The 12,579-nt window shown below is 39.9% G+C and overlaps 1 protein-coding gene across 1 annotated transcript in view; it reads left to right on the top strand.

The window, feature by feature from the left end:
- The window catches only part of loxhd1a (lipoxygenase homology PLAT domains 1a), a gene marked incomplete at both ends in the record, with an annotated part of 83,262 nt that overhangs the window by 39,208 nt on the left and 31,475 nt on the right, over positions 1-12,579 (top strand). Inside the window, 7 exons of the mRNA XM_080419622.1 lie at positions 1,133-1,466; positions 2,646-2,797; positions 3,397-3,530; positions 5,242-5,396; positions 6,370-6,474; positions 9,538-9,666; positions 10,842-11,009. Of these exons, the coding sequence (XP_080275748.1) occupies positions 1,133-1,466; positions 2,646-2,797; positions 3,397-3,530; positions 5,242-5,396; positions 6,370-6,474; positions 9,538-9,666; positions 10,842-11,009 (1,177 nt within the window). The remainder of the gene's footprint in view (positions 1-1,132; positions 1,467-2,645; positions 2,798-3,396; positions 3,531-5,241; positions 5,397-6,369; positions 6,475-9,537; positions 9,667-10,841; positions 11,010-12,579) is intronic.

Here is a 12,579-nt window from a genome sequence, read left to right as displayed (position 1 = left end):
AGCAAATGCAAACAAATATTTCTGTTTTGCATTATTCAGACATGCAAACTTGTAGCTTTTCAGCTACAATAGCCGTTTTGAATCCAAATAGGGCAATAGTGTGACACCTGACCCGAAAAAAACAACATGTTGTCACCCTTTTCACCTCGGGGCTGTTTGCATGCCTGATTATCATTATTGTAAAAAAAATAAACGATACATATCGTCACGAAAACGTATCGCGATATATCGCGGGACGATATATCGGCACACCCCATGAGAGAAATACATCTAACGACTACTGTAACGCTGTTCTCTTCCCAACAGTGTTGATTTTGACATAATTTTTTATTTAGTTTTAGTCATAGTCTTTTGAATACAATTCCTTTTAGTTTTAGTCATATTTTAATCATCTGAATTTTTTTTGTCTAGTTTTAGTCAACTGAATATCATAAGATTATAGTCGACTAAAATCTATGTTGGCGGTGCCGTCGTAATGGCTTATTTTACACTTGGTTGCACGCTGAAAATAGCAGATCTACAAGCTCGCAACGCGTCGCAACGCGTCGCAGCGCGACGCGTTGTGAGCTTGTAGATCGGCTATTTTCAGAGGGCAACACCCGAGCGCAACCAAGCATAAAATGACTTGTCTTTTAGTTCTACTGGATCTCTTCTCCACTACATTTTAGTCTAGTTTTTATTTGTTGACGAAATTGTCAATATATTTAGTCTCAGTTTTAGTCATCGTAGCTTAGTTTTTATTGTCTCTGCCAGGCCGAAAGGCATGGCGAGAGAGTATGTTTTGCACCCTGTCCGTCCCGCCGTGTGTCCGTTTCACATGCACATTCCCTCCAGGCCGAGGAAGAAATGCCACCCTTTTCACATTGGCCTGTTATAGCGCCACCAGCAGGTCTAATTTAGCAAAACACATTTTCGGAAAACAAAATGCCTCAAATCATGAATGCCACCCTTTTCACATTGGCCTATTATAGCGCCACCAAGAGGCCACAATAACGTATAACGCTCCGAGGAGCACTTTATCTAGTTTCGTTTTTATTTTGTTTTTCGTCAGTGGAAAAAAGGTAGTCGACGAACATTTTTCGTCATAGTTTTAGTGGACAAAAATCAACACTGCTTCTTATATAACCTATAGGTCGAGGGCGGTGATGTGGGTAAAATCTACAAGATCCGCATCGGCCACGACGGGAGTGGCATCGGCGACGGATGGTACCTGGAGACGCTGGACGTGAAGTGGCTGACCATGGGCATGGTCCAGATCCAGGTGAAGAAGGAGGACACCAAGAAAGACAAGAAGAAGGACAAGAAGAAGAAGGGCAAAAAGGAGGAGGAGGAGTACGAGACCGTCGAGGTGGAGCAGGAGGTGGTGGCGTCGATGCACTTTCCCTGCGCCCGCTGGCTGGCCAAGGACGAGGAGGACGGAGAGCTGTGGGTCGAGCTGCTGCCCTCGGACTCCGAAGACCTGGAAGGTGAGGAGAGCGTTGTGTGTGACGCAGTGGTGGAAAAAGTACTCACATTGTTTACTTAAGTAAAAGTATCAATGCTGCAATGTACTGTAGAAATACTCCGTTACAAGTAAAAGTAAGGAATTCAACAATTACTTGAGTAAAAGTACAAAAGTATTGGTATCAAAATGTGCTTAAATATAGCAAAAGTAGAAAATACTCATTATGCAGAATGTCCCATTTCACAAGTTTTCAAATGTATAACATTCTTTTGAAAATAGCCGATCTACAAGCTCACAATGCGTCGCGATGCGACGCATTGTGAGCTTGTAGATCGGCTATTTTCAAATAGCCAAAATGTATATAGGGCTGTTATATATAAGTGTTATATAAGTTATATAACAGCTTATCTGTTATATATAAGTGGTTAATGTATGTTTTGTAAAAACAATGAAAATCTACAAAGTAACTAGTAACTAAAGTTTTCAAATAATTGTAGTGGAGTAAAAGTACAATATTTGCCTCTGAGATGTAGAGGAGTAGAAGTAAGAGTACTGAAAATTGGAAATACTCCAGTAAAGTAAAAGTACCTCAAAATTACTTGAGTACTTTCCACCACTGATTGTGACATGTAATTTGTTAAAAGGATCCCTGGCTAATAAGCCAAATAGGCTTTAATATAATTGCCTTCTATAACAAAATAGAACATTTATAACAAATATTGCATTTATTTTTACAAACATCTTTTACTCAGGAGAGGCAATGCCCGTCGCACGTTTGATGCCATTTGTCATGTGTGGGAATTTATGGAATGCATGTGCAAAAAAACAATATTTAAAATATTGATTTTATGCTCATATTAAAGCCCCACGGTTTTCTTACCTTTTTCTATGATGTTATGATATTCTAGGATGAATGGTACAATAGAGAAATGTTATAACTCCATCCCGGGTCCACCACAGCTAAAAACGTGCACCTATGGGCCTTGCGCTAGATCGCATATTTTGATTGCTTTTTTTTTGTTTGTTTTTTGGTGAGATTTGACGTTCATATAGTGACAGAACACTATGCAACGTGATTGTCTTGAATGTGCCCCACCGGAAGTCTCGCTAGACGAGATTGAAATCTCGAGATTAAAATCTAGCGTGACGTAACAGTATATTTTGGGTGAATTTAACTGTATGACTCTGGTTGCCTCCACAGTGAACCTGTACGAGGTCCATGTGTTCACCGGGACCATGTGGCTGGCGGGGACCGACGCCAACGTTTACATCGACATCTACGGGGAGACGGGCGACACGGGAGAGAGACAGCTCAGGAGGGCCAACAACATGAACAAGTTTGAGAGAGGCCAGGTGAGCTGCAGTATGGACCGCGTAGTGAAGCAGGCTCTCATGCAGTGTTGATTTTGACAGACATTTTTGATTTAGTTTTAGTCTTTTGAATAAAATTTCATTTTAGTTTTAGTCATATTTTAGTCATCTGAGATGTTTTAGTTTTTGTCTAGTTTTAGTCGATTAAATCTACAGTTGATTTAGTCGACTAAAATGTATTCTGGCGGTGCCTTGATGGCGTCGTAAAGGCCTGATTTTACACTTGGTTGCATGTTGAAAATAGCCGATCTACAAGCTCACAACGCGTCGCAGCGCGACGCGTTGTGAGCTTGTAGATCTGCTATTTTCAGAGCGCAACACCCGAGCGCAACCAAACATAAAACATTTTAGTTCTACGGGATCTCTTCTCCACTAGTCCCTCACTAACATTTTTGTCTCGTTTTTATTTGTTGACTAAATTGTCAATATATTTAGTCTTAGTTTTCGTCAGTGAAAAAAAGGTAGTCGACGAACATTTTTTTGTCATAGTTTTAGTCGACGAAATCGACACTGCTCTCATGGACCCATGACTTCCGACTTGTCCTCACTCTCTGTGCTTGGCCTGTCCCCGTGTGGTCCAGGAGGACATCTTTGAGGTCACGGCGGTAGAACTCGGGGTTCTGCAGAAGTTAAGGATCCGTCATGACAACAGCGGGCCCAGCGCTGGCTGGTTCCTGGACAGAATCGAGATAGTAGACCAGAAAGATGAAACCACGTACGTTAAATGATGTTACAGAAGTGTTTGGTTTTGGATTGTATTGCATCTTCAGTAAGTAAATCAATCCATCCATCCATCCATCACTTTAGATATTATATTCATTATAGTGCAAGGTTGACCCATTACCACAAATTATGACACTAGACATTAAAGCCCCCTTTCCACTGCGGCTTAAGCACCACACCACACCACACAACACCACACTGCATCAAAATATCTACCGTTTCCATTACACAAAAGTATCCACAGGTATGAGTAGCAGACTCCGGTCATTGACACTCATTTGTAATGTAAACATAGGTGGAGGTCATTGCTTTTTGTCTAACAATGTAAGGTGAGTGGCCAACTGTCCTGTATACAAATGCAAATCACCTGTGCACGTGCGGGTGAACCATTTGGTTCGGTATGAACCAAATGGATCCTTATAACTGTGATTATAATACAATATAAATTATAATGTATAACTATGCTAATTATAATAAACTTTAATGGATTATAACTGATTATAATACAATATAAATTATTATAATGTATTACAACTATGATAATTACAAAACACACTATAATAGATTACAACTGTGATCAAAATACACTATAAAGTAGTATAATGTTTTTACAACTATGATAATTATAACACTATAATAGATTATAACTGTGATTATAATACACTATAAATTATTATAATGTTTTACAACTATGATAATTATAACACTAGAATAGATTTTAACTGTGATTATAATAATCTATAAAGTATTATAATGTTTTACAACTATATCCTGTTCTAAATAAAAAGTCAGTGAGTGATCAGTCATTATGAAGTGTTTGGCCCCGTTGGGCCTAGCTCAGACCTACCCAGGACTGGGTACTTTTTAGGCACCAGTTTAGTACCACTTACACACCACTCTACCCACTTCATTGTAGTAGAAACCGAGGCACAAGTGGGCAGTGTGGTGTGGGGTAGGGTGAGGCCATGCATATGGAAAGCCGCCTTAAGATACATTACATTTCACATGCCAAAGCAGGGAATTTCATACAAAATGAAGACCACTAACTTGACTTAAAGGTTCTATGACATTAATTTTCACTTTTTTTTTGGGGGGTTTTATGACCTCAATTACACCCCAAAAAACTGAACTTTGAACATTCAGTGGATTTTCTGTGGTCTGGGGTTTTCTGAATAATTAGGCTGAAAAGTAATCCCGCCCACTCTCCTCCTCGCCCCTCCCCTCCTCTATCCTTTCCTATGGGGGGCTGGGGGAGCAGGAGTGATGATTGACAGGCAAAATCCCTCAACAGCGACACCCGCAGGCAAAGATTTCTTTTTGCATTGCAGTTGAAAAGGCTTTAGAAATGTGAGAGAAAAACACCTGCAATGGCTCACTGGAGTGGAATTTTCAGTTAAAACTTTTTTGTTTTCGTTTAAAGGACCATGACAAAGACTTTTAATGTGTTGTAAAACTGAATGTCATGAAAGCTTTAAGAGTAAAAAATGCCATCAATAATAAATATTTTTTTTTTAAATCATTGGTAAGCATATAGTTTAAAACAAAAGATGTTGATAGGACTTACATTCTTAAAAAAAACTAAATTGCATTAATTTAAAAAATACTACGGAACCCTGGTATCATTGTAAACGATACAGAACTAGCCTGAAATTACGTCTTTTCTTCATAATAAAATAAAAAAAACTACGACAATGCTATTTTAGATACTACTACCCTTGTAAACGCTGGTTGGCTGTTGATGAGGACGATGGACAGCTGGCGAGGGAGCTGGTTCCCGTGGATGAGGCCTTCATGAAGAAGGGTGACGATGAGGATGATGAGGACTCAGGGGCAGCTACACTTGGTCTGGAGCAGAAAGGTGAGAAAGACTGATTTGCAATAATACATGTAGGTATTATTGCAAATCATAGGGTTTGGGGAAGAGGGGCGCTTGTTTTTACTTTAACCCATTAAGAACTGGGACGCATCTGTGTCATTTTTAGATTTGAGCAAAAAAAAGCATTATTTTACACTTTGGCTATTCACTTTGGATATTCACACAGGTGACAAAATGACTATAGAAAATCTGCTATTTTTGAATAATCAAGATTTTTTTTTGCAAATCTTTGAATATATATAGTTTTAAAGCCAACATTTTTAACTCAAATCTTTGCTTCTGGGGGGTCCCTGGTACAACATATTTTGAGATGGGCGTCGGCGGCCAAATACATATCATTTTGGGGGTCCATGACATGAAAAAGTTTGAGCACCACTGATATAGAAACATAGGTCTTTTATATACATTTTTAACTCAAATCTTTGCTTCTGGGGGGCCCTGGAACTAAATATTTTTAGATGGGAGGGTGTCCGCGGACAAATACATATTATTTTGGGGGTCCTTGACATGAAAAAAGTTTGAAAACCATAGATAATACAGCAACATAAGTAAAGAAAATTATTTAAAAAAACGTTAGGAAAAAATAACTGTTAGGATTTAGAAGACATTTGTAAAATCCCCAGAAGCAAAGATTTGAGTTAAAAACGTTTGCTTAAAAAAAAAGTATATATATATATTCAAACTAAAGATTTGCACACATTTTCACGATTTTTCAACAACAAAAAAAAGCAGATCTACAAGCTCATAGCGCGGCACTCGGTGCCGCGCTATGAGCTTGTAGATCCGCTGTTTTTTAATAGCCAAAGAAATCAAAAGATGACACACAGATGCGTTCCCGGTCTTAATGGGTTAGAAATGTTCAGGTCCTTGACAAATAATTCAAAGAAATATCGAGCGATCCCAATAGTTGACTTCGTGATTGTCATTGAGTGCTACATTTTCTCCTGTTTTACAGCCATGTCCACCACGTACACAGTAAGGATAAAAACGGGTGATAAGAAGTATGGCGGCACAGACGCCAATGTGTTCATGACCCTGTATGGCACAAAGGATGACACAGGTGACAAAATGACGCACTGATGCATTCTTACCACATTTGCATTTATTGCGAACGCAGCGGAAGGAATTCTGAAGAACGAGTTAACTCGTTCTGTGGAATTTTCATTGTTTAATCTGTGATCGCGCTGTTCTGTTTATTTTTCATCATCAGTTTCGTTTTCCACTTACGTCACACTCACCCGGAGCCGGATGCATAACTCAGATTCTGTTTCCGGGTCACATTTTTTTTCCCCGGTCATTTTCGGCCAGAATAGGGTAAAACACGGTTTTTCACATGGTATAAAAAACAAACAGAGAGCTCCACTTCTATTTTCTTTGGTCTGGGTGACTAACAGTCATCGTCGTCGTGTATCACAACCGGTTATGACGTATTTGACTGTTTGAGCCTGTTTGGAGGGGGTGAGTGAGTCAGCGAGTCATCTAGGTGTCAATTTGCTGCTCTCTGCTGGTCGATCCTCGTATGTGTTTATAACCGCAGCCAGAGAAACTTAAATGAATTTAAATAACAAGATAACAAAACAAAAAAAACACGCAAATCGCTGGCAAGGGGGTGAGTACATTATGAATAAACTCTGGCAGTCAATGTGTTAAGAAGAGTTAGATCTCACAAAAAAAGAAACACTTCAGAGGATTGTAACAGGTACAGGGGATATCGGTAATCAGCACAGGTGCAAACAATGTTCCTAATCAGTAGCTGTTCTTTCACATAAAGACACTCTATTACAGAGTCAAACTCCAGACTGGTCACACTTCCTGGCAGAGATGTGCGCTCCACTGAGCATGTGAACCTTTCTAGTGGTTTTTAGTCATGGCTGCCAGTTCCCACCTGATGTCGTGAGGGAGTTCTGACTGCTCCACACCGTACTGAATAACTACTAGCTTGCATAATGTCTTCAGTGTTGGATTTAAATCTAAGATGTACAGACCATCAGAGAGATGGTTATTTGAATTGTAATCAAAGTGTATGATACGATCTCCCACCATGCAACATGCACCATAATACATCTGAGAAGGGCCGTTTCCCTTGAGTTCAACCTTATTCCAGGTGAAGGTCACTGGGTTGAATTTCCAAACATCATTTAAGTATTTTTTGTAGTTGTAGCCACCACCATATATGTTCAGCTCTCCATTGTAGGCAAAGGCTGCATGAACCCAGCGTCTTTCTGGGAGAGGCTGTGCATGAGGTGTGTTCAGCCAGTTGTTGGTCTCTGTGTCAAACACTCTGATGTTGTTGTAGACCCCCTGGTCCCCACTGCCCCCAATTACAAACATCTTTGTCCCGATGATGGTGGCAGAATGACAATATGAAGCAGGTGGTGGAGTTCCTCTGGTGTTAATTAAAGCCCAGACCATTGTGGTGGTGTCCAACTTGTACATGTCATTAGTGTATCTAGTCCACTTGACGGATCCTCCATAGATATACATGACCTTCTCCAGGACACAGGCTGTGTGGTAGTACCTCACCTCTGGAACGGTTCCAGAAATCTCGGGCTTGAACCATCTGTGGGAGTCGACATCAAATTCATAGAGCAGGTTGCAGTAAGGAAACCCTCCCCAGATGTAGACACACTCTGCTATAAGTACAGCTGTGTGGCCCGCGCGCCTGGAGGGAACATCAGGGGGACCTTTTCCTCTTCCATTTGTCCTTGGGGGCAACTTCCTCCAGCGCAGAGACACTGTGTTAAAGATGTGGACTTCCATCTGAACACTGTTCTTCTTTTGATAGTTTCCTTCAAATGAGTACACCTTGTGTCCGACTACCACAGCAGCTGGGGAGTCATTATCATGTCCTTTCAGATGTATCGTCCAGCGAAACATTTCACACACCAGCACCACTGTGAATCAGTGCAAGTAATTTACAGAAAGGGAGTTAGAAGGCAGGGCAATTTATTCCCAGAAGTTGCTGAATGGTGTTGTGTTAGAAACTACAATAACGACATTTAAAAGGACAATTACATCTGATGTCATAATGATGTGGTGACATCATTGTGTGATGACATCATTATATGGAATACACACTATCTCTGTGTGTGAATGAATGACTCCAATGACAGGAGGGAGAATCCTACTACTATATTTGACCTGGTCAGAACACGATCACTCCATTTGCCTCCAAACTTGCCACAGACTATTTGCGAACGCAGCGGAAGGAGGCGCGCATAGGTAACTTTTTATTATTATTATTTTTTTTTCATTATTATTATTTTTTTTTTGCGTTCGCTTCCCGTGTTCGCGCGTCTTACTTGTGTACAGTATGTATTGCATAATGCCTTATTATCTAGCAGTGTTAGTAGTGGTTCCCAACCTTTTTACCTTGAAGCCCCCCCCCCTTCTTACTTAAAGCTGAGACCCCCTCACACGCACACACGCACACACACACACACACACACACACACACACACACACACACACACACACGCACGTGCTGATTTTGACAAATTTTTATTACGTTTTCAGTCATAGTCTTTTGAATAAAATTCCATTTAGTTTTAGTCATATTTTAGTCATCTGAAATGTTTTTGTCTAGTTTTAGTCGACTAAATATCATAAGATTATAGTCGACTAAATCTACAGTTGATTTAGTCGACTAAAATGTATTTTGGCGGCTTCTTGATGGCGTCGTAATGACTGATTTTACACTTGGTTGCATGCTGAAAATAGCAGATCTTCAAGCTTGTAGATCTGCTATTTTCAGAGCGCAACACCCGAGCGCAAACTATAAAACTTGTCTTTTAGTTCTACTGGATCTCTTCTCCTCTAGTCCCTCAATAACATTTTAGTCTAGTTTTTATTTGTTGACGTAATTGTTAATATATTTAGTCTTAGTTTTAGCCATCATAGCCTAGTTTTTATCTCGTTTTTATTTAGTTTTTGTCAGTGAAAATAGGTAGTCGACCGACTCTTTTCATCGTAGTTTTAGTCGAGGAAATCAACTCTGGTGCACATGCACGCACTTGTGTTTTTCAGACACGTTCACCACTTAAAAATACTGCTGTTTTTTAGACCACAGGCTGGGTGAAACACACTGCCATGTCATACTCTCATAAGTCTGATGCATCAACAGGCATAATAACCATGAAGGCCTCAAAGACTCACAGGAATAAGTTTGAGCGAGGTTTGATGGACGAATTCATCGTGGAAGCTGTGGAACTCGGACAACTCAGGAAGATACGCGTTGGGCACGACAACGATGGTAAAGACAGATACATTGTTGCATTTTATTTGCCACTCAGAATAAATCTGCACAAGCACGCGCTGCGCGCGTACGCACACACACACACGCGCGCGCACGCACACACACACCCCCCCCCCCCCCCCTAGAGTTACCTCCAACTGCAGTGGTTGGAGGTGTCATGAGCTATGACCTTGTAGATCTGCTATTTGAAAAATCGTGAAAAATTGGCACAAATCTTTGAATATATATATATGTTTCAAAGTGAACATTGGGGTCCCTGGAACAACATATTTTGAGATGGGGGTCCCCAGCCAAATACATGGCTGGAAAAGTTGGAGCACCACTGATATAGCAACATACTGTTAGGATTTAGAAGATATTTTTAGATATGTATTTGGCCGCGGACCCCCATCTCAAAATGTTATGATCCAGGGACCCCCAGACGCAAAGATTTGAGTTGCAATAAAGTTATATATATTCAAAGATTTGCGGCAGATATCGCGGCACTCGGTGCCGCGCTATGAGCTTGTATATCTGCTATTTTTGAATATGTATACCAAAGAAATCTTAAAATGACACAGATGCGTACGTTCTCTGTCTTAATGGATTAAATTAAGACTATAGAGGTCTTTACTGTGCACATGCAGTGCACACAAATGGATGTAAACATTGCATCCATGTCTCAGGAGCAGTGGTGTAAAGTAACTAAGTACATTTACTCAAGTACTGTACTTATCACTTAAGTACACTTTTGAGGAATTTTTACTTTACTGGAGTATTTCCCATTTTCTACACTTTTACTTCTACTCCACTACGTCTCAGAGGCAAATATTGTACTTTTACTCCACTACAATTATTTGAAAACTTTAGTTACTAGTTACTTTGCAGATATAAATTATTATATTATGAAACATACATTAACCACTTCAGCTCTATTTTATACCGAGGCTATTTGAAAATAGCAGATCTACAAGCTCACAACAACGCGTTGCATCGCTTGTAGATCGGCTATTTTCAAACATTTTAGTACTTTTACTTTTGGTACTTTAAGTATATTTTGATGCCAATACTTTGGTACTTTTACTCAAGTACATTTTTAATTCTGGACTTTTACTTGTAACAGAGTATTTCTATATTGCAGTATTGGTACTTTTACTTAAGTAAAACATCCGAGTACTTTCTCCACCACTCAGGAGGAGGATCAGCAGGCTGGTTCCTGGACTCGGTGGAGATCGATGCTCAGTCTCTGGGCCAAAGGTTGTATTTCCCGTGCGGTCGGTGGCTGGACACGGGGGAAGACGACGGAGCCATCGCCAGGGACCTGTTCCCTAACCATCTACAGACAGTGTATTATACACCATGTATGTATGTATGGGACCTGTTCCCTAACCATCTACAGACAGTGTATTATACACCATGTATGTATGTATGGGACCTGTTCCCTAACCATCTACAGACAGTGTATTATACACCATGTATGTATGTATGTATGGGACCTGTTCCCTAACCATCTACAGACAGTGTATTATACACCATGTATGTATGTATGGGACCTGTTCCCTAACCATCTACAGACAGTGTATTATACACCATGTATGTATGTATGGGACCTGTTCCCTAACACTCTACAGACAGTGTATTATACACCATGTATGTATGTATGTATGGGACCTGTTCAGTGGTGGAAAGTAACTAAGTACATTTACTTAAGTACTGTACTTAAAGTTATACAATGCAGAATCCCAAATAACGATTTTTAGCAACCTCTGCTGGTCACTACCGTCACTGCATACAATTTCCGTAATCCTCGATTACCCAGAATTCCATTCGTTTTCACCGGAAGCCGGAAGCGTTTCAAAAAGCGATCTTTTAATTGTTTTATACTATCTACGGATCGTTTCTCTTAGCCAGTGGAGCATTAGTTACCATGAGCTGTGCTTTCTTTTTCTGTTCTTTTTCGATCTTCCAATCCTACATTATCTTAACATCAGCGTGAGGTTCCTTTTTGTTATAGCGCGGTAGTTCCTGGCCAAACAGGAAACCGTTGCGGTAGTTCCTGGGGACGTCGGCCACGACGTCATGACGTTGGCCAGGAACGTCATTTCCCCGGGAAAGTCCCCCCAGTCCACTTTCAATAGAAAATATATAAATAAAAGGCTTCCGGGGGTGAAATTCACGGAGTGGGTGTTGTGAAACTTTTGCCACTCGCAAAAGATATACAATTTAACTTTAGTTTTGTTGAAAACGTTACCTAGTATTACTTTAAGTACAATTTTGAGGTATTTGTACTTTACTTGAGTATTTCTAATTTCCAATACTTTTACTTCTACTCCACTACATCTCAGAGGCAAATATTGTACTTTTACTCCACTACAATTATTTCAAAACTTTAGTTACTAGTTACTTTTCAGATATAAATTACAATATTATAAGACATACATGAACCACTTTAGCTCTATTTTATACATAGGCTATTTGAAAATAGCAGATCTACAAGCTCTCAACGCGTCGCGATGCGACGCGTTGAGAGCTTCTAGATCTGCTATTTTCAAACATTTTTGTACTTTTACTTTTGGTACTTTAAGTACATTTTGATAGCAATGCTTTTGTACTTTTACTCAAGTAAATTTCGAATTCCTGAGTTTTACTTGTAACAGAGTACTTCTACACTCTACAGACAGTGTATTATACACCATGTATGTATGTACAGTATGTATGGCATATTCAACCAGCACTTACATTATTATCATCGCTGTCAGGCAAGTATTTTTTACCCCAGGGCCATTAAGACCGGGAACGCATCTTGGTCATTTTAAGATTTCTTTGGCTATTCAAAAATAGCAATTCTACAAGCTCATAGCTATGAGCTTGTAGATCTGCTATGTTCGAATACCAAAGAAATCAAAAAATGGCAGAGATGCGTTCCCGGTT

This window comes from Gymnoscopelus braueri (assembly GCF_963280865.1).
Source record: "Gymnoscopelus braueri genome assembly, chromosome: 22".
Taxonomy (NCBI): Eukaryota; Metazoa; Chordata; class Actinopteri; order Myctophiformes; family Myctophidae; genus Gymnoscopelus; species Gymnoscopelus braueri.
Note: the sequence above shows the minus strand (reverse complement) of the source record. Positions and strands in the feature narration are given on the sequence as shown.